The sequence below is a fragment of the Taudactylus pleione genome, unplaced genomic scaffold (genome assembly GCF_031769625.1).
Source record: "Taudactylus pleione unplaced genomic scaffold, aTauple2 ptg000116l, whole genome shotgun sequence".
Lineage (NCBI taxonomy): Eukaryota > Metazoa > Chordata > Amphibia > Anura > Myobatrachidae > Taudactylus > Taudactylus pleione.
Window position 1 is genome coordinate 16,771,202 of NW_028284518.1, and position 22,200 is coordinate 16,793,401.

The following is a 22,200-nucleotide window of genomic DNA, read 5'->3' on the forward strand; positions in this document are numbered from 1 at the left end:
ACTTCTAGACAAAAAGTCTAGTATACTATGCAAAACTGATGCCATTTTGTGTCATACATGTTTAGTTCAAAATCTAATGTTTAGAAAGTCACACTTCCGTTGAGTTTGCACACAGATGGCTTTTTGTTTCTTTTGTTTTATAGTTTAACCACAAATATGCATCCGGTTTATTGGTTTTGGTGGGTCAATCATTCCCAAGGTTCCAGACTGTTTCTTCAACATCTACTTTATTAGCAACTGTACCGTGGTACTGTGAAATTTTAAAGCCTTTATTCCTAAACACCTTGTAGTGGTAGTTTAACACTTATGGTCCCTACACACTACACAATATTGCTAACTATTTGGCCGATTCTGAAGCATAGGAACGAAAAATCGTCAATATTGTGCAGTGTTTATGCACTACATCGTGTAGTGCACGCTCCCGTGGGGTCGTCAGCCGCATCTTCGTGCATGTACAAAAGCTCAGGCGATTCGGCTGACTATCCCATGTGGCGGGGGCCGGCATATCGGGCGGTTGGGAACCGGATCGTCCAGGGTGTACGGACTGTCCGATATGTCGCCCCATTGGGGCTGAGATTGCTGGGTACACAAACGTTAAGTATGTACCCAGCTTTACTATACTCTGATATACATGGCACAGAAATATATTGCAGTTAATCAATCTGTCTGCAATTTCCATATTTGATGGCATGTGGACAGCAATTAGAGAGTGTGCGTTTTATCCCTGTGTTCTATTATTTATTTATTAACAGTTTCTTATATAGCGCAGCAAATTCCATTGCGCTTTACAATTTGAATTAACATTTTACTGGGTTGTAAAAAACATACGTAAAAGACATACATAAAGGTAAGAGGGCCCTGCTCGCGAGTATACAATCAATACGGAAATAGGTGTTCATACACAAGAATAGCCCGATTGCGGATGTTCTTGGTGGGCTGTATAATCCATTCACACTGGAAAGTTGGCCTAGTGTTAGGAGGATGTTAAATTGAATAAAGAGAAGATGTGATAGTTGTTTACTATAAGAAGGGAGTTAGATAAGGAAGCTATAAAGGTTATGTGGGCGGTCCTGGAATCTGCTAAGTTTGTCTGAAGAGGTGAGTTTTCAGAGAACGCTTGAATGTTTGGAAACTAGTAGAAAGTCTTATTGTGCGTGGGAGGGCATTTCACAGGGTGGGTGCAGCCCGAAAAAAGTTCTGTAACCGTGCATGGGAACAAGTAAAACGTGGGGATGAGAGACGCAGATCTTGTGCAGAGCGGAGATGTCGGGTTGGAAGATCTTTTGATATAAGTGAAGAGATGTATGTTGGCGTGATTTGGTTAATAGCTTTGTGTGAGTGTAAGTATTTTAAATTTAATACGGTAAAAGACTAGTAGCCAATGGAGGGACTGACAGAGTGGATCAGCAGACACTGAACGTTTGAGAAAGATCAACCTCGCAGCTGCATTCAAAATGGATTGTAGTGGGGAGAGCCTGTTTATGGGAAGACCAATAAGGCGACTATTATAATAGTTTATGCGGGAAATGAGTGCATGTATTAGAGTTTTTGCAGTGTCTGGCGTAAGATATGGTCGAAATTTGGCTGTTTTTTAGAATTATGTAACAGGGTTTAGAGACAGATTGAATGTGAGATACAAAAGACAGTTCAGAGTCAAGGATAACACCTAGGCAGCGAGCTTGTGGGGTTGATTGTCGAGTTGTCAACAGTAATAGAGATATCAGGTTGGTAACTACTATTGGCCGGTGGAAATATAATTAATTCTGTTGTGAATATATTAAGTTTGAGGTGGTGAGATGACATCCAAGATGAAATGGCAGAGAGACATTTAGTGACGCGGACCAGCACAGATGGTGACAAATCAGGGAAGGATAGGTAAATTTGAGTATCGTCTGTGTACGGATGATACTGAAAACCAAAAGAGCTGATTAGTTTGCCAAGAGAGGTGGTATAGATTGAGAAAAGCAGAGGACCTAAGACTGAGCTTTGTGGTACTCCAACAGTGTCAAAGCAGAGAGATCTAGAAGAATTAGAAGTGAAAAATGGCCTTTAGCCTTGCCAGTGACCAGATCATTTATTACCTTAGTCAGTGCTGTCTCAGTGGAGTGTTGGGAACGAAAGCCTGACTGAAGTGGGTCCAATAAGTTGTGGGTGTTTAAAGTGTGTGAGGCAAGTGTAGGCAAGTCTCTCCAGTAGCTTGGAGGGGCATGGGAGCTGGGAGATAGGACGCTAATTTGAGAGAGAGTTGGGGTCAGAATTTTGTTTTTTCAAAATGGGGAGTGATCACTGCGTGCTTGAACAGTGATGGAAAGATACCAGTAGAGAAAGAGAGATTACAGATTTTAGTTAAGTGTGGGATGAGCACAGGAGACAGAGCTTTACTGATTTTAGAGGGTATAGGATGAAGAGTAGAGGTAGGAGGAGTGTAGATGGATAGTTAATCTTCATTAGTGGGATTCAAATGATGAGAACGTGCCACTGATTTCAGGTAGGGAATTGAACAAGTTCCTGGCTGAGGAAGTGCATACCATTTCATTTCGGATATTATCAATCTTGTTCTTGAAATAGGAAGCAAGATCTTGTGAACTGATAGTAGCAGGTGGGTTGGGTGACGGAGGGGTAAGAAATGATTTAAATGTATTAAAAAGTCTCTTGGGCAGAGATGGCAGATTGGAAATAGGTTTATTTGGCAATATCCAGTGCATTACAATAAGAGGGGTAGATAGTCTTATATGTGAGGAAGTCACTTGAGTATGAGACTTTCGCCACTGATGTTCTACTTTTACGTGAGAGTTTTTGTAGGTGTCTTGTCAATTTGGAATGCCACGGTTGATGTCTAAGTCTACGCGGAGTGTGATGGGTAGCTGGAGTGACTTCATCAATGGCTAGTTCTAGGGTCTGGTTCAGGTGTGATACAGCAGTCTCGGGAGAAGTGAAATTAGAAATTGGTAAGAGTGATTGTTGCAGAGAAGTGGGTGGATAGTTGTTCAAAATTTATAGCATTAATATCTCTGCGGGTTTGACGAGGCTTAGTTGATTTGATTGGCATTGAGGTTGATGTAATGGACCTCCCGCAAATATAAAACCATGAAGAATCAGGGCAATTGGCAATACAACTACATGGCAGTGCCTTCTCACCTAGGACAGGGTTGTTTAGAGGATTACTGTAATATCTTCTGATTTCAGCAGCTGGACCCAATTAATTACCATCTCTGTTTCTCCTTTGGTAATGTGTCCACTGTCGCTATGGTGGCAGCAGCTGTCATCTAACATAGGTGAAAGGTGTGGGTGTTCGTGGGAGGTGGCTAAACAGACGCATGGAGATGGTACAACTTTGGGAGTGTCGCGGTTGTGTCACTGAAGTATTTGTTTGCTCTGATGCTCAATCGCTCCCTTTGGCGGCCATACTCATACTGTAAATCTGCACCTGCTGTAGGGCTGCAAGTTTTGATGATGTGACCGATAGTGGAGTCTAAAGATACACAAGCGCTATTACAGCGTGTACAGATGCTGAAAGTGGGCGTCTGTCCTTACACAGATGTACATCAAGGAGGGACTTTGTAGAGATTCTTGCATAAAGTCACAGATGGGGAACTGCCAGAAGACACCGCAATGCCTGTATCCACCTCTGAATTAGCCCCTTGGTGTGGAGAAACAAATTGCACAGCACACCGGGATCAAAGCCTCATCCCAACTAAGTATTGTGGATGGGGCATCATGGTTTTGGGCTGCCTTGCACCCTCAGGGCCTGGACCACTTGCCCTCGTTGATGGAAAAATTAATTCCAAAGACATTTTGCAGAAGTACATAAGGCTAGCTGTTTTCCAGGTGAAGCACAACTGAAGTTGGGTGATGCAATATAACAACAGCCCAAAATACAGAATTAAATCAATAATTCAGTGGTTTAAACAGAGGAAAGTTTGCCTTCCGGAGTGGCCCTGTCATAGTCTTGTCTTTGACCCGACTGAGGCATGCCCTGAAGAAAGCATTATACACCAGGCTTCCCATGATTATTGCTAAAATTAACAATTTTTAAGGAAGACTGATTGAAAATTTCTCCTAACCGTGCAGGTCTAGTCCGCAGCTAAAGGAATGGTTTGGCTAAGGTTATTCCTGCCAAAGGAGGATGAATCTGGTATTTAATTTCCAGGGTTCACATACTTTTTAAACCCTGCACTATAAATGTTTACACAGAACATTCAAAATGTATAATTATTTGGGTGTTAATAGTTTTACCAGAATATCTGTCTTCCTCTCATACTCGTATTTGGGACCAATGACATAGTGCAGTATCCTGATGGAATATTTTATTGTTGTGGGGGTACATGAAGTCCATGAAAGGCTGCAAATGGTCACCAAGCAATGCAACATAGTGGTTATCGGTCAATGACTTGTTTAGGTGGACCAGCGGACCCAACCCATGCCACATGAACACACCCCACACCATTATGGAACCACCACCAAGTCTGCACAGTGCCTTGTTGACAACTGAAGTCCATGGCCTCATGGGGTCTGCGCCACTCCCGAACCCTACTATCAGCCCGAAACAACTTAAACTGTGGCTCATCAGACCACATCACATGTTGCCAGTCCTCCAGGTTACAATTAGTGACGTCACAAGCCCAGGTGAGGTGCTGTGTCACGTGTTGTAGTGTTAACAGAGGCACTCTGGTGGGTTTTCTGCTCTCATATCCCATGGAAGCCAAAGCATTGACCTGCTGGAAATGTGTTTTATCTCCTGCATTGAATGTGGATGTGATTTGAACCAGTGATGCTTGTCTGTTACCACAAACTATTCTGGCCAAATACCACTGGTCACCATCATTGAGCTCCTGTGATTGCCCGCTGCGCTGTCCACTGTGGTGTAATGCCTTCCATGAGGTACTCCTGGTACACGCATGACACCGTAGATCGAGGAAAGTTGAATGATAGCACAACTTTGGAAATGGGAAGTCCCCAGTCCCCCCTGTCGGGCACCCGTTATCGTGCCCCGTTCGAACTTTGCTTATTCACGTCGCCTTGCTATGAGCAGCCTAGCCGAAGTTCAAAGTGACTCACGAGATTCAGATTACAACTGATGCAAGTCTGAGCATTTCCAAGACGTCACAGTATGGTGACGCCACCTACCCTTACGTTTACATACTGCTATTCCACGACTTTTGACACTTCAGTGTATTTACTAGGCTTTCCAAAGTATAAAATCATACATACTTTGTATTTAACACCCAAAGTTCCTTCTAACCATTTTTTTTTTTTTTTTAAATGAAAATAAATTTAAAGTAGATTTATGCCTCATTGTGTTAATAAATTAGGCTGCAGCTTTAATTCTTGTCTGTGAGAACAGTCACTGCGCTGAGTCAGATTACATGGTTAGCCATCCTGAATGAGATCATATTTGGCTCATTCTTCCCCTGTCTCTCTTGTGTAGCCACGAGTACAGCTTTCATGAGATAGGGGGAAATGCCAGCAGGGGAAAGTAGTGAGACTGTCATCATGTACTGTCTGCAGAGTTACCACAACTACAGTGCACTAGATAATGTATTCTGGTTGATACAAGGATGCTTTCATTCAATATACAAATGTGTATTCACAGCCATGGGAAACATTGTCAATGGTATGTTTGTGTTCCTCCAGATTTGATAAATGTTTTTTTACTTTTTATTCCTCTTGATTTGCTTTATATGTCTTTGGTGTGAATAAGTCTTTACCATATGAGCCTTTGTAGATATGCTTTACATTGCCTGTATTTTTTTCTCTTGTAATTTTAACTGTGCATATAAACATTTACAAACATCTGGGATCTCTGCTTGAAGCTGTAAGCCTCACTGGTAATGAGCTATTAAATTGAGAAGCTGGCTATTGCATGTATACACGTACATATTGTGAGAGTTCTTTGAGTGAATTTGGTTGCAATTACATTCCAGTGATTTAACTGTTGTAAAGAAATTTAGCATATATATATTTTTTCTGAATTAATCTTAAAAACTATCAAACATCTGGCACTGTTTTTATACACATGTTCAGTAGTGATTAAAGTTCAACTTTGTCTACTGATTTCTGTATTTAACGTTTATTAACCAGGAAACAGAGAAAAGTGTGGGACATTCCAATAAGCGAGAATGTAAAGGGATTGGCTAATCATAGTTCATGCTCAGTCATGTGCTATATGCTAGCATCTTGCATCAGGAATGTTGCACTCCCAACAATTCTCATAGTCAGTAGCTGTGTATTGAGCTATGAGCATTGCAAGCTTTGTTACAGGGACCATTCCCTTTAAGTAATTTAGCATCCTCCCAAACTTACAGAGATTCAAAATTTGTGCAAAAATTAGATGCCCAAGCCCTGCCTCTGATCCTACCAAAACTGTCCATGTGAGTTGCAATTCAGAACTGCCTGTCTGTACCATTGGGAAAAGTTCTGGAATGACAGTGTCCATCCATATAGCAAGCTTTTCTTTGCACTTCATATAGGTAAGTAGGAAAACTTATGTCGGTGGTACTAAATCTGCAAAATATGGCAGTGATTGAGTTTTGTCCCTGCCAACCCTCCCCCTCCCCCTTGGAGTGTTGGAGGAAACTTTTTTTTTATTTATTTTTTTTGTACCCTCACACCCCAATTCTCCCGTCTAAAGTGACAGGGAGATATTAAGTTGTTTTGGGCTCACATTTACTTTTTGCACGTCATGGCCAAATGCATTCGGTTTAGATGCGTAAAGCGGCCAAACCTGTCCAAACTATAGAGGGCGCTGGCCAAAATGCAGATTGGAGCACCCAAAAGCCAACTACTCGCACCCGTTCTGCACAACAATTGAATAGCTCCACAGGGCGCCCAAGACAACAATTGAATTCCCCCTATGATATTCAGTTGTAGCTATATGGGACATGAGAGCACATGAGTAATATAAGCTGGTATGAGAATTTGACTAACTTCATGGAATCCTTTTTGTACTAATCTTCAGCTCCTGACTATATGGATTGCCTCTATGTTCAGGATGACTATAGCCAGTCTGATGATCAGATTGGTCACAGTGGCACAAATTACTGAAGATGAGTGTACCAATCTTATAGGAGGCAATGAGGTCACTTGTCTAATTGTGTGACAACAGGGTTTGTGTCATGGTAGGAAACAAGTGATTTGGAATGTTGGCCATGTGGTAACCCTAACTGCAATTTAACACTAACCTTAAAATCGGCAAAGGTCGGGTGTTATCATGATGACATTTTGAGCATATATACCGGTGTGAGGCTCCTGTCACAATACTGATGGGAGAATATTGTGTTGTCAGAAGCAGTTCTATATTAAACACCATCCATGCACAACTTGTTAATTAATACATGGAATCTGTGGAAGGAATGTGGGGGAGTATGCAGAATTCCAGTTGCTAAAACCTAAGTAATTAAATCCAGGCCATATTTAGTGTGAGCAGGACTTTTAATACAAGTTTCATAGAAACATCTATTCATATTCCTTCTGTATTATTCTATATTATTCTAACTATACTCGGCACTTCTCCCATGATGCAATTCAGGCCAAGTGTAAGGGTGTGACAACATTTTGTGGTAATCTGCTGCTAGCATTGGTGGACTGTATGTGTGTAATCTAGGTGGCCTTTCTCACTGAATTTTTTCAGGGTTGGTGGATGAGTTTAGAGATGCATGGAAGGAAAGTGCTAGAAGGTGTTTATAGCACACATAAAAGCAATGGTAGAAGACAGAAGAGCAGGGTGAGAAACCAATAAGAAGAGGTTCACAATTACTACACAAAAATAATAACTGCGCTGGACTTACTGGTGACACTGTTTCATTTAGTAGAACTGCTGCTTTCTATAATGTATTGCCCCACTTCTATAAAGTAAATTGAAGAAATTTTTCTTATGAAGCAGTAAAATGTCTTAAAGAAAGCGATGTTCAACTAATAGGAATAAAATAAATATTCAATTTATTAAAATATACTCAATAAAACCTAAAATCACAAATGAATGCCATAAAAATACATTAGTTAATAGCAAATAAGTTAGCCATTTGACTAAGCAAATTAGTAATACATTTCAGCTTCCAAAATAAATTCACTTTTCAATTAAGAGTCTTGGCATAATAAATAGCAGCACACTTCCAAGGATGCTTAATAAGCCCAAAATCTCATGGCTATATGAACATGCCCTATGTAAATAAAGGACCAATCAATCTGCTCCTAACTGTCATGTTACAGCTTGTTTGAAAAGTTACAGGAGCTGATTGGTTGGTACTTTCTCTGTCCACTTTATCTCTAGCCAAGGCTTAGTACATCTCCCTCACAGTGTGAACAAAAAATGGAACAAAAGTGACAGAGTGGAGAGCATGGATTAAAATTAAAACAGGTGTCCTAATGTGTGTTTATTGTTCTAGTATATTTTTCTTAAATTTAAATGGTGTGTGTCAGTGCTGATGTTTTAATCGGATTGCACATGTTGCCAATAATAGTGAATATTTGCCCTCATTCAGAGCCGCTCGTTAGCGGCAGTACGCTCGTTCCGAGCGATGTTTGCACATCTGCGCATGCGTACGCTTTTTAGTACGCATGCGCGAACCAGTCAGTGCGGCCGAAAATCGTTTGTACGCTATATAGCGAGTGCCTGCTATTTTGAGTGACAGAATGAGGCGTATGTGGGTGGTAACAGGGGAAGGTGCTTGAAAATGGGGAGTGGAGATCCGAACGCAGGCGTGCTTAAAGGTCAAAACGGGCGTTTTATGGGTGTGTATATTTAAAACAGCAGCGTCATTGATCACGTCACTGGGTTATTTTAGAGCCAGAACTGCTCGCAAATTTGTGGTAGCAAACACCAACCACAAGAATAGCGAGCAGTTCATACCCTTGTCGATGTACTCGATTAATCTAATAAATAGCGGACATGACGTAGGATGCGAGCGGCCAGGGGGCGTTTTTAACAAATAAACGAGCGTATGTTTTGCTCGTTCGTTCAGACTTAGAGGTGTGAACAAACTGCAATGTGCGTACGGATCATTTGAATAGCCACCCCTTGTTTTTAAACGAACGACCGCAAATAGCGAACGGCTCTGAATGAGGGCCATTGAGTATAGATTGCAAAATACTCATGGTACCCTCTCTCAGTAATAACAATTAGGATATCCTATATGTTTTATAGCTCTTAACACATTATCAGCTCAGAGGTTTTAGATAACAGTCTTGAGTATCCAAAGTAAACTGTAGATCTGTAATTAAATATAGTAATTATAGCTTAATTTTATATTGCCCAGATATGTTACTTTAATTGTTCTGTATGCTAAAATCCAAATACCGTAAGGACCATCTAAATAGTATAAATGAGAATATTTATATTTGTGTCGATGCTGTCACCAATACAAATCCGCTCACATCAGCGATCTTTTTAGTCTAAAGTTATTTGAAGTCTCCGTAATTAAAACTCTGCTGTTATACTAATCACTGTAATGAAATGTCGGTAGTAACCGTATAGTAGTTGAATATGCAGTCTCACTACAGTGTTGTTGGTAAAACTCCAAGATATCTAATTCTGCAGAACTTCATCTGAGCTAGAATGAAAGTAACAAAAAGTTTTAGCATCTGCAATTAATGTAGCTGCATAACTGACATTTCTGTAGACAAACCTGAATGATTTTATAATTGAGGAATATTGTATCCTTCTAGAGCCCAATAGAAATACAAGAGAAGGGTAATTAATGGTTTGTGTCCAGGATTTGACATTTATAGTGTAAACTCCCTTGTGAAAGCTACCTGCAGTGGTTTGAGATTATCCCTATGCCGGGTGAACAGGAGCGTTTTAAGAGAGGAGGGGGCCCGTGTGCAGCCTTTGTTTGGGCCCCATCCTCTCTGCCAGCGCAGTAGATTCTGATCTAATGCCAGACTCTACTGCGCATGTCTGAGTCTCCAGGGAAATGTCATTCACAGCTTATTCCCGGGGACATCTTTTCTGTGCATGTGAGTCATCTGGTAAATGGCAGCTGCCATTTTCCCTGTAACTCATGCATATGCAGAAAAGTTGTCCCTGGGAATAAGCTGCGGGCAACATTTCTGCAGAGCAGCACTCTAGAGACTGCAGAGAGGTAAGTATAACTAAATATGGGTGCAGGGTGTACGGTGTGGGCCCCCCTGGACCCAGGGGTCCATGTGTACCACACACCCTGCATCCATTATAGATACAACCCTTGCGGGTAAAGCATAATAAGTTTGTGACTCAGAGAGATTAGTTTTGTAACATGAGATCATACATGGTATCTAATATTTTGCAGTTTTTGTTAAGTCCTAACAGATTTGCCTGTTCTCTGTCTGGTGAGGTGCAGTATTTATAATATACTACTTTGGGGATGGGGGTCTTTACATTTCAGGAAAACATATTTAAATATATTACAAAGCAGCCATCACCTAAACAAATGGATCAGTTTGGGATTCTGCTAAATTACAGTGAGATTTTGTTGGTTCTTATTTGTTCAAATACGTGTGACATATAGTCTGCTGATTGTTCTCATAACTGACTTAAGTTTAATATAGAAATTGTTGTTCAGATTTGTGTTGTATGTTCCAGAAAAAGATAAGGGGCTAAATGTAACAGACTGTGAGCCGGTGCCGCTGGGGGAATACATGAGTATTCCTGTATTTTTAAAGCCCATGTTAAAGGCAAAACCAGCTTTGTTTTGCCTTTATCATGCTTGCTGCTTTAAAAATACGGTAATACTTGCATGTATTCCCAAAGCGGCATCGGCTCACACTGTATTACATTTAGCCCAAGATCCTCTACTAGGGAGAACTAGGGTGTAAGGGTGTAAGAGGATCATGGGTGAAGATGGATTGGAAGCAAATGTCTCTCAGCTTCCTATTTAGTGTAAACTCTGATCATGTGAGTTTTTTTTCAACTTTTATTGGGGGGGGGGTTTAAGTGGAATAATAGATTTGTGAGATTCTATTAACACGTTGCCTATTTCTTAAACAGTGCATATGTTGCAAAGCTTGAAATGTGTAATGTGAGGAATATTCTGGTGACCGTTTGGTAACTCTAATCTAAATTTTCATAGACATGAGGTCATAATCACCTTCATAGTCCAAAAGGTATAATTTCACGGTGCGTCATCTGAGCAAGCACTATGGCTGTTCTCCGACCAATAAATGGAAATAATCTGTCGGGGATTAAGATTATTACAAAATACCATATGTCCCAGTGTAAAGAGAAGTAAGATGGGAGAGAAACTTTATTTTTTATTTTTTTTTCATTGTTAAGGTTGTGAAGAAAATGTGCCTGCTTCATCTATGGATGAAGCCATTAATGCTCTCATTGTTTCTTGTGTAATGAGTTTTTTTGTTATTAAGTTGTGACAAGGTTAGTTTTCTCTCCTGCAGGAAGTGTTCATCGAAACTGGCACTACAGAGACACATGGGAGTGCATGCTGGAGAAAAGCCCTTTCATTGCCAACATTGCGAGTATAAAACCAGACTGAAAGCTTCACTGAAACAGCACATGAGAGTTCATACTGGTGAGACGAAGCAGAACAAATAGCCAACACCAAACCGTACAATATTAAATCTAATTATTTTTTTGATGTCCTTGCCATTGTGTTTATCAACTAAATATTGGTGTGGGTTATTACAGCTGGGTATCTCTGACATAGTTGGTACTTGTTAAAGAGGTTTTTTTTTTTGTTTTTTTTTGTGGGTATCGTTAGGGATAAACGCCAAGGCTAAATAGAACATGTGTCCATTGCATCTTTAAGGCAACAATACAATACAACAACATTGTAAAGTTTAGTCGAGAAATTCCTTGTGAGACTGTATTGTGATTTGAGGGTCCGTTCACATAAGCTTATTTTTTTTTTTCACTTTTTGTATTGTACACACAAGTAACTTCAGCATACACAGTCTTTGATCCTTATACAGTGTATTTTGGGAAATGTAATAAGAAATTTTTTAATTAAAACATTTAATTTATGGTTGGATTTGTCTCCTACATTTAAAACAAAAAAAACCCTTCAATTTTCTTTTTAAAAAAGCATCTAACCAGAACAAGAAAAAGAAAACCTAACATACAGTATTTTTTTCCATGAGAGGTCTGTTTTTCCTAAATGCTTGTTTATACGGGTTGAGTGTCCCATATCCAAAATGCTTGGGACTAGGGGTATTTTGGATAACGGAATATTGTGTGTTTTGGAATAATTGCATGCCATAATGAGATCTTGGGAATGGGACCCCAATATACACACAGAATGCATTTATGTGTTATATACACCTTATGCACACAGCCTGCAGGTCATTTTATACAATATTTTCAATAATTTTGTGGCTCAAACAAAGTTTGTGTACAGAAATTAAATTCATTTATCTTTCATATACACACTGCCTGAGGGTAATTTTATACAATATTTTTAATAATTTGTGCCTTAGACAAAGTTTGTGTACATTGAACCATCAAAAATCAAAGGTTTCATTATCTGAGTCATGCCGAAATAATTCCGTACAGAGTATTTGGATATGGGAGACTCAACCTGCTTTTTTGTGCATCACGCTTTGTAAGAAAACTGGTTTGGAATCAGCACTTGCATACAGGGTTCTATAATTTCTATTGTGTGCTGTGCTATAACATTGGGATGGGTACAGGATGCCGGCGCAGGGTTAGGATACAGACACCTGTTGGTCGGTATCCTAACCCTCTGCCTACTCTAACCTTCCCTCCCCAGTGCCTGTACCTAAATTCACCCTAGTGCCAAAACCTAACCACCCTCTCCCCGTACCCTAAACCTAACTCTCCACCCTACTGCCTAACCCTTCCCCCCCAACCCTGCTACTTACCTTCAGGATGCCGGCGGCCAGGATTCCATTCTGGGATTCTGACAGGTGACGGGATTCCTGCACCGGTATTCTAAGCGCCAGCATCCCATGTGTCGGATACTGCATGTATCCCATAACATTGGATGCCCTGTAACTGGTGAAGTCAGGTATACTGGGACTACCAGTAAGTGAAGTGAATATTTCCTGTTTTACTACTCTAGTGAATTTTAGTAAACATTTTATGCTTTGTCTAAATGTAGCATGAGGGACAATAAGTGTGATGCATTTGTCAGCAGGTTCTGATAAGACCATGGTTTAGAAGAGAGGGCACATTTTACCCCTTAGTAATAGATTGTGTGTGCTGAATAATGTGCTTGTGGACACTGTTTTTTATGATGACCTCAAGTCAGTACTTCTACGTTTTATACACAGTTGTGTTTTGTGTTTCCTCTTTTATAGATTACATTTAGTAACATAATTACTTTTTATTAAGCAAATTTTGTGAATTTGATACAACAAATATTAAATTTTTATTGCTTTTGTCTATCTACATGTTTTATTTTCGATAATGGCAGTATGAGAGAATAATTGATAAATATGAAGCTCTAAACTCACTTATTAGCATATTTATTTGTGCGATGTAGGTATCAAAAGATAATTGTTGAATGGTCTTTTTGCATTTCAGTAAAGGTTTTTATTGTCTTTAACTAAGCAACATACACGCAACATAATGTTTAATTTTTATTTATTGATATTTTTAATTTGGTATCTGTTTCACAATCCTGTTATCTTGTTTGACATCCTATTGCCCGTTTTATTAATGTAGTGATCCTCTGCAAATGCTAGCTTGAGTTTGTGCAATAGGGGTTGATTTGAGGTAATTTTGGGAAGTGGTCAGATACTCCAATGCACACAAATGACAAATACCATGCCAATGGTTACAAACTTGGCAGGAAATGCATTTTTATTTTATACTTTAATTGATTCTTCAAGTGTGCTTAAGTGGATGCATTTATCCTGCCTTGGTATCTTTTATAGACTGTTCCAATCTCTCTGATATCTCACATTTAAGGTGCGTACACACTGGGCGATAAAGTGGACGACTGAACGATAACGATATCGTTATCGTTCAGTCTTCCACTTTATCGTCCATTTTTAAGCCCAAAAAGATGAACAATGACGACGACGCGCGTTCCAGCGGTCGTTCGTCATCATCGTTCATCGGGCTGACATGCAGGCCAACCTGACGATCTAGTCAGGTTGCTGCATGTCAGGGAATGGGGGAGAGAGCCCGGCGCTGAACGATATCGTTAATGATATCGTTCAGCGGCTGTGCTCAATGTCATGAACGACATTGAGCACAGCCTGCCGGGGACACACTACACGATATCGCTCAGGGAGCATATCGTCTAGTGTGTATGCACCTTTACTCATCCGTGATGGGACCATATTCTAGTTGTATGCACTTATGATATAAATTGGATCATATCAGGGTGCCGTGTATTGTTTGGTTGTATTGGAGAGTGATCAGATCCCAATTTTTTGTTGTTCTTTATATTTATATAGCTTAATTTACAGCATAATTTTCCCATGCAGAATTGATGTACAAAAATAAAATATTATAATTATTGTCACATCCAAAATATTTGACGTTTTTGCATACCTGACAACAGTCCCAAATTTAGCAGGGCAGTCCTAGTTTTTAACATTTACATTGACCTAGTTGTTTCAAAATATCTATGGTTAATAATTTTCAACTATTATGATGATATCCATGCTTGAAACTAAATATATGTATATTAGGCTGGATTATTTATTTGGAAACTTTTTTTTTTTAATTATTTTAATTTAAACATTTGGTTTACGGTTGGATTTGTCTGCTACATTTAAAACAAAAAAACCCTTCTATTTATTTATTTATTTATTTATTTATTTATTTTTAACAAGGATCATGAAACCAGAACAGGAAAAAAGAAAACATAGGGTCACAGATAAACATGCATTGCCTTCCTTGCAACCGTCTTTGATCCCTGTTGTATAGTAATCTGTTGTAATCCGTGTGGAGTAATCACTGACTGTTGTAAAACTAACAAAAAAAAAAATTATTTTTTTTTTTCTAGGCGAGAAGCCTTTCAAATGTGAATTATGTTCTTACGCCTCAATAGATGGTAGTTCTCTACGGCGACATGTGAGAACTCACACCAGTGAGAAGCCTTACAAATGTCAGCGCTGTTCTTATAGTTGGTGAGTTTATACTTCAATTTTATTGTGTAGAAAGATAACAAATCCATTAAATTCAAACCCCTGACCAGGAGAGGTGTAACTTCATATTGCTTTCAACAAACTCTTACAATCCATTTTAGAAGCTGTAATTAAAATTATGGAATTTTGGGAAACTACTTGCTAATAAGGGTTGATTACGGGATGTTCGGGGTCCCGGGGGACATAATTCCGACGCTGGCATCCCGACAGGTTTAGGATACGAGTATCCTGACCCTCTCCCTACCCCTAACACTAATCCTCCCCCCTACTGCTAAACCTAACCTTCCCCTCCCTGCCCCCTAAATCCTAAGCCTCCCCCTAACCTCAGTACTTACCGTCAGGATGCTGGTGGCGGGATTCTGGCGCCGGCATTCTAAGTGCCAGTATCTTGACTGTTGGGATTTTGACTGTATCCCGTTAATAAATACAGCACAGGCTGCATACTTTATTCATGTGACCTGCATCTTCAGGTTCTTTGCTCATCATGTTTCCTCAGATAATTACATCAGGGCATCTCCTTACATACATAAAACACCAGCCCTAAAAGACGTACAATGAGAATTAGTCGAAATATTTTAAAGTGTGGTCTAATTTCCCTTTTTATTTTGTTAAGTTAGACACATAAGCAGTTTATTCAGTGCAGACACAATTTCTGGAAATTGCATTTATTAACACGATGAAGTAGTTGTCATTCTGTTAGAGTGAAATGATCTATAATCTGTGGTACCCAAAATAATGATCTGAAATGGCTGACTACTTTCCTGTGTTTGCCAGTATTCAACATTTGAACCAAACGTGTCTCGGCCTTGGCGATTGGTTAATTAAAACAAGTCTATCATTTTATGAAATGTTTTTTTTTAATTTTTAAAATAAGAATTTTATTGTTTCTCTTCAAAATACTTAAGGATAAAGTTTAACAAGGGCGCAACGTTCATTGAACTTTAAAATATACGTTAAAGGTGTATAATTCCTGATTGTGTAAATGTTTCTTCTCGGACACACCTGTATGTTTGTGTCAGTGGCGGGCTGGGCCGGGGGGCAGGGTGCCCTCTGCCCCCAGGCCGGTACTATTTCAGTCCTCGGGGGCCGCCAACTGCCTGTAGCCGAGCGCTGCATGAATGCCTGGTGACTGGAGACAGGCTGTTGCAGCCGAAGCCGGCTGCTTCACCAGCGGCCGTACAAGGCCCTGCCCACAGAAACACCGGCGGTACCGCCCTCCTGACCGCCAGTCCACTGGCACCGAGCCGGGGCTTGCTAGTGAAGCCTTCCACTCTACACATCATATAGCGACGCAGTGGAGTGGAAGGCTTCACTAGCAGGCCCCAGCGCTCACTGTGCCGCATAGCGCATTGGCGCCTCCGTATGATGACACCTAGGTGACGCCCCCACCAACAACACAGCCAAGCATTTGCAGGAGCCCAGCCCCATTGGCTCCGTGGAGACTGCTCGACCACCTGGGTGACAGATTCTTCCTGACTCCAGTGGCAGTCCGGCTGATTAGAGTCATTCCCTGGTGGCTGCTGCTGCTACTGTTGATATGTAAGCACTTACATTAATTATATTTGTAAAGCAGCACTGTAGTGTGTGTGTGTTTGTACATAAATACATACATACCTCCCCCACCCTGGCTCTTCCCCACCTTTTGTGTGGATAGTCCCACTTCCTCTTTGCTGTCCTCCTCCACCTCCTTTCCCATCACATCCATGTCCCACCGCCCCTTTCCCCCCACCGCCCCCATACTAACACCGGAGGCCAGTGTTCCTCTCCTCAGACTGTCCTGTCTCCCTCGCAATGGGAGCCATTGGGGTCGCACACTGAGGAGACGTGACAACCGTGTGTGTGTGTGTGTGTGTGTGTGTGTGTGTGTGTGTGTGTGTGTGTGTGTGTGTGTGTGTGTGTGTGTGTGTGTGTGTGTGTGTGTGTGTGTGTGTGTGTGTGTGTGTGTGTGTGTGTGTGTGTGTGTGTGTGTGTGCGCGCATATCCAGCAAAGCCGGCACTCAATCCTTTAGTGTATCATGCCTCTGTGCCTTCCTCCTGGACTTAGATCTCAGCTATGTCCAGTATACAGAAAGAAACGACGGGCGGCACTCACAGGACTTCACATCAGATGAATAAGGGGAGACACTTCCCTGCCTTGATTAATCACTCTTACTTTTTGGGAGAAAACCTGGGGCCACTCACTTGGGCTTGCCCCCCAGCCTGAAAGTTGCCAGCCAGCCCCTGGTTTGTGTTAATGTTGTCCACCAGTTCTTGTGTAATGAACAAACAAATCTTTTTTGCACAAATCTTAAGTTGTTTTCTAGAAGCAATGTATATGGATTAGTTTGTATGACATTGTAACAGCGTTAACTATGTTGTTCAGCCAAATAACAATACTTTTGTTTGCAGTATTCAGAAGAAAAGTCTTGACCTACACGTACGTCGCCACCACACTGGGGAGATGTTCAAATGCAGCATTTGCCAGTATTCCTCTCCTGACAAGCAATTACTACACAAGCATATAAAGAAGCATCATGCCAGTGACGACTCTCAGCTATCCAGCTCTTTGCTTCCTACTAGTTGACAAATATCTGACCCAGTAACTACATGAACATTTTTATATGATAGGAATGGCAGAAAATGATGTAGCTGTTGAGCGCTGTTTTAATGATGATGTCTTTATTAGAGGCCTGTGAGTCTTGGCTGTGGTTCTGATAACCAGAATGCTATGCTAAGGTAGAGCCTCTGCACTCAGTAGCTGTAACACATAGTTTGCTGGAGCCTGTGACTAGGTACTGCTAATCTGTCTGTTTTAATGTCATATTTGCAACCTTTTATTAAAAAAAAACAAAAAAAAAAAATCCACAATGTGAAAATCAAATCCGAGAAAAGTAAATTTAATATTTCAATATGTTAGCAATGGTATGTTGAATCAATTATTGTGATATATGTCCATGCCTCTTGCGAATGAAAGTGGGGATTAGTGGCCTCCTGTTATGTTCTCCCTGAGTCTTGTAGTGTGATCCGTCCATACAATTTTATATTTGTTAAAAGATACAGTATTCAATGTTTTAAGACTTTATTATATTCACACAGTCTAGTTATTTTAAGAATTGAAACCCATTTATAAATATCTTTTGCCAGCAGGTAAGTGGAAGCAGCATCAAGGAGACCAGCATTTAGGCCATTATGGGAACTGGGGAACCCATTTGAATCTGGAAAACTAATATGGTAGCAGTGTTATTACGCTGAGTAACATACAAATTTGGATGGATTCCAGTCCCTGAGGACAGGATTGAACAATCCTGCTTTAATTAGAGTACAAATTAGTTGTAACTATTTTCAACAATCTGGTATATTACACTTTAGGTGATGTGCTAAATAACATCTGCTAGGGAATAGCCAATGAACGCTGAAGATTTTCCCTATGGAACAGCCCAGGGCAGCCATGAACCATTCTAGATTATGGAGATGAATAGTCTTTTTGAGCTTGATTCTCTTAGCTAGATAATAACTATAGATTGAAAGTCTTTATGGTCATCAGGTTTTATCAGAACCTGCAGACTTTTGCCACAAAAAGCTGTCCAAGGCTCTACTACAGATTACTGATTATTTATATTTTTAAACTGCCAGAAAGACGACTACTTCTCAGTGACGTCACTTACTTTGCTGATACCTGGTGCCGCTGGTAGGACAGTGTGGGCTCATTGCATGCACAAAGGGGTGTGGCCTTGCTCCACAAAGCCACACCCCCTTATGTGCCGATCTTGGGGGCATGACCGCATGTCATGCCCCCCCCCCCCTGCTCATTCTGTAATAATACATATTGTCACTGTTCCAGTTTATTGTGGTGGATAGTTAGAGATGGCTGCACTTTGAATAAGCTCTGTGCTCTACCTCCCACTTAATCATTTTATCAAATTGTGAAGTCTGTGAGAAATAAGAAAGTAGTACTGACTATCATTACATAAAGGAAAGGGTTGTTTGTAAAGATCTGGAATACAACCGCAGGTAAACTGTTACTGCCATCTTTGTTCTTCCTTTGATTGTTTCCACTGCACCCTTCATGGCAGCATCTACCACCACAGCCTCTATGAACACAAGGAGCAAGTCTGGCAGTAAGCATGATGCAAATGAAAATACTGGGCGTCCAGCTACTCTTAGTTGGTAGATAATCACAAGGGTGCTCATGCAGCAAAAAAAAAGGCTCCCTTCCCCCCTTCCCCTATACAGTGCTGTATAATATGTTGTCACTTTGGAAATAAAGGTTAATAATGATAATTTAGCTCTATACATCACTTTAAGGCACCGATAATAACTGAGCCCTCCTCATAGATTCATAGTTAGTCAGACAGTCCCTACTATGCAACAAGATCAGAGCCAGCCCTTTAAATTGCAACCTATCTCATCACCAATCAGTGTGCGCACACATAAAATACTACATACTACAGTGCTAAACATAAAATAAAACAGACCTATACATAGAACTAGTAATTTAAATATCAAGGAACTAGACAGCATTTTAAATATCTATTTAATAGGTAGAATGGTGCACCCCTTGAGTGCAAAACTTCATACTGATTGAATGTAGTCTTGTTCTACAGCCTCGTTCATCTTTACTTTTTTCATTTTTAATTTTGTTGCAGGAAAATCATCCTACACAGCATCATATGACTGTTGTAAAACCACATGATTAACACTAATGAAGGGAAGTGTACTGAAATGTTCTTGCTTCATAATAGATCTCTTGTTTTAAATCAATTTGCGTTTAGAGAAACTCCTTTCAGCAGCGGCCACAGACCTATAGGGATACATTTCTATTGGCTTATTCTCATGCTGGAAAGTCACAATTCCATATTTATCATGTGTTATGATGGCAAATGCAGGACACTTTGCATTTCCAATGCAGATTCCCAATAAATCATTTTAAAAATAGTGTATCCCTTTACAAAGAACTACTTATACCTGCCTCCAGTTCACATGCTTATGCCGCACATTACTGCCCCCAGTTCATATGAATATGCTACTGATTGATTCCCCCATCATCTCACTGGCGGGTGATGCTGACCTGGTCACGTTGCTGGGAGAGATGATGTGGTCTGCTGGTGACTACTCCATCCATCTACTCGAAGGTGCTGATGTGGTAGAGAGACATACTGAGGAGTCGTCAGCAGATGTGACTTCACCCAACAGCGGCGCTACGGGCAGCTGCTGAGGGGTTACGTCTGCTGGCGTTTCCACCTGTCAGTGTGTTCTCGGAAACATGGTGTGGGCTGCCATGCATGCTGGGCGCCCCCTGGAGCAATAGTGCATTAGTCACTCGCCGATATGGCCTTCTCTTCTGGAGTCTGATTGTGTCCGCGTAACCATTTGTAGCATGAAAGCATTGTTTTTTGAACTGTTCCTTTTAGATGTTTTATATTATTATGGACGTGGATTATAGTGGCACCTTCACTTCACGACCTGTTCACTTCATAGTTTATGATAAAAAAAAAAAAGACATACACCTTTTGAATATTGTTAAGACAAAAGAAAACAGACATTACTTTTTGGTAGGTGTATGATGATTTTTTTACATCAAAAGTTGTTTTCTACACAATAAATTGTGACTTCCATGGCAAATTTAGACAGTGTCTATTATTTTCTTTTTTTAATCGCATCAGTAAGACGAATCTTTTCAAAAAATGTATGAAACAGTTGCCGTCATTAGTTGGTGATTTGATATTTTATTTTTGTATTAGTTCTTGTTTGCTGAATTAATTAACTGCATTTAAAAATAATATATCTTTCCAAATTCTTAGTTTATTCTACTCATTTCTCGCTGTTTTAAATTTTCAGCCATAATTTTAAGAAATATTGCAATATATTTTAGTAATTCTTTCCATATGACTCTTTCAGCTGCAGGAATATTTATCTGGAATACTACTCACAAACCGATGTACAACAGAGAAGAACACAACTAATTTACCCTTTTCACTATCTTTTCTCTCAATTTTTTTACATTTATCTTATATGCTTCCATCAGTAAGAAATATCACAACCCACTGATTTCTCCTAAATAAATTTAGCCACTAAAAAGCTCATGTAGAGTTGGCTGCAAAATGCGCCCAGTAAAATGGCTAAACTTGTTGACCTGGACGTGCGTAGTTTGGCAATGGAAGCGCATGTGCTTGCTTTGTACCTGGAAAATCACAAGAATATGCGCATTGTGTACTCCAGGAGGTGTGGCTTCACAGTGGTGGTAGAAAATTTTAAAAATAGAATTATTAACTAATACAGTTTTCTTCACTCTGTCAAAGTAAAGGAAGCCATACACAGAAATTGACTCGATCAGCCAATAATTGCACAGTGTATGGCTGTGACCAAGCCGCAATTATCTGTCTGTTGGGCATGAGAAATCTTCCAGCATGCCAGGCAAGAGCGATAGCTGCTGTTCTGATCTGATAGTGGTTATACTCACAATACGACAGATACAAATTATCTGACCGTGTATGTCAATGCCGTGGCATCCCTCCCCGGGGTGTCACCCGGTACAGGGAGGGACACTGTGCGTGGCATAACCGCGCTCTGCCTAATGGGGGCGTGGGTAGGGGGCGTAGCTATGAGGCCCAAACACCCATGGTCCCGTGTTTCTTTCTGTCTTGGGGGGGAGGGAGTGTGCAGGAGGTGCGGACTGTCTTGTTGCAGCGCCAGCTCCCTCAGTGTCAGGAGCTGAGTGCTGCACTTAATACTATTGTGCAGCACTCTGCTCTTGTCACTGACGGGGAGTCTGCACCTTGGTGGCACGCGGTAGTTGATACATGGGTGCGGCCTGCACCCGCTTGTGATGCCACTGTGTCATTGTCAGATATGTAGTCTTTTCTGTCTGATGTTGAATTTGATTTGACTGTGTATGGCCCATTCGTTAGAACAAGACAAAGTTCACACCAAAACAAACATCCATTGCCTTTCCCTTTAAAAGATGAAGTTAAAATATGCTTTATTACTGCAGACTGCTAACATCACTGTAATAATGCATTTTATCCCCACACCCACCACCCAAGGGATGTGAAGAATAATCCTAGTGCTATCAGCACAGGGCTGGTTGAACCTAGGGTGACCTTCCAAAAGGGTACCAGCCCTGTGCTGACTGGCCTAGGGCTGGATGGTACTATGACAAGGAGTCCTATG

The 22,200-nt window shown here is 40.6% G+C and overlaps 1 protein-coding gene across 1 annotated transcript in view; it reads left to right on the forward strand.

Annotated features, from left to right (window-relative positions):
* Nucleotides 1-20,656, forward strand: part of LOC148524791 (uncharacterized) — a 42,068-nt gene extending 21,412 nt beyond the window's left edge. The window contains exons 5-7 of the mRNA XM_088471705.1: nt 11,368-11,501; nt 14,910-15,033; nt 17,440-20,656. Of these exons, the coding sequence (XP_088327831.1) occupies nt 11,368-11,501; nt 14,910-15,033; nt 17,440-17,614 (433 nt within the window). The 3' untranslated portion in view covers nt 17,615-20,656. The remainder of the gene's footprint in view (nt 1-11,367; nt 11,502-14,909; nt 15,034-17,439) is intronic.
* Nucleotides 20,657-22,200: the final 1,544 nt, after the last annotated feature.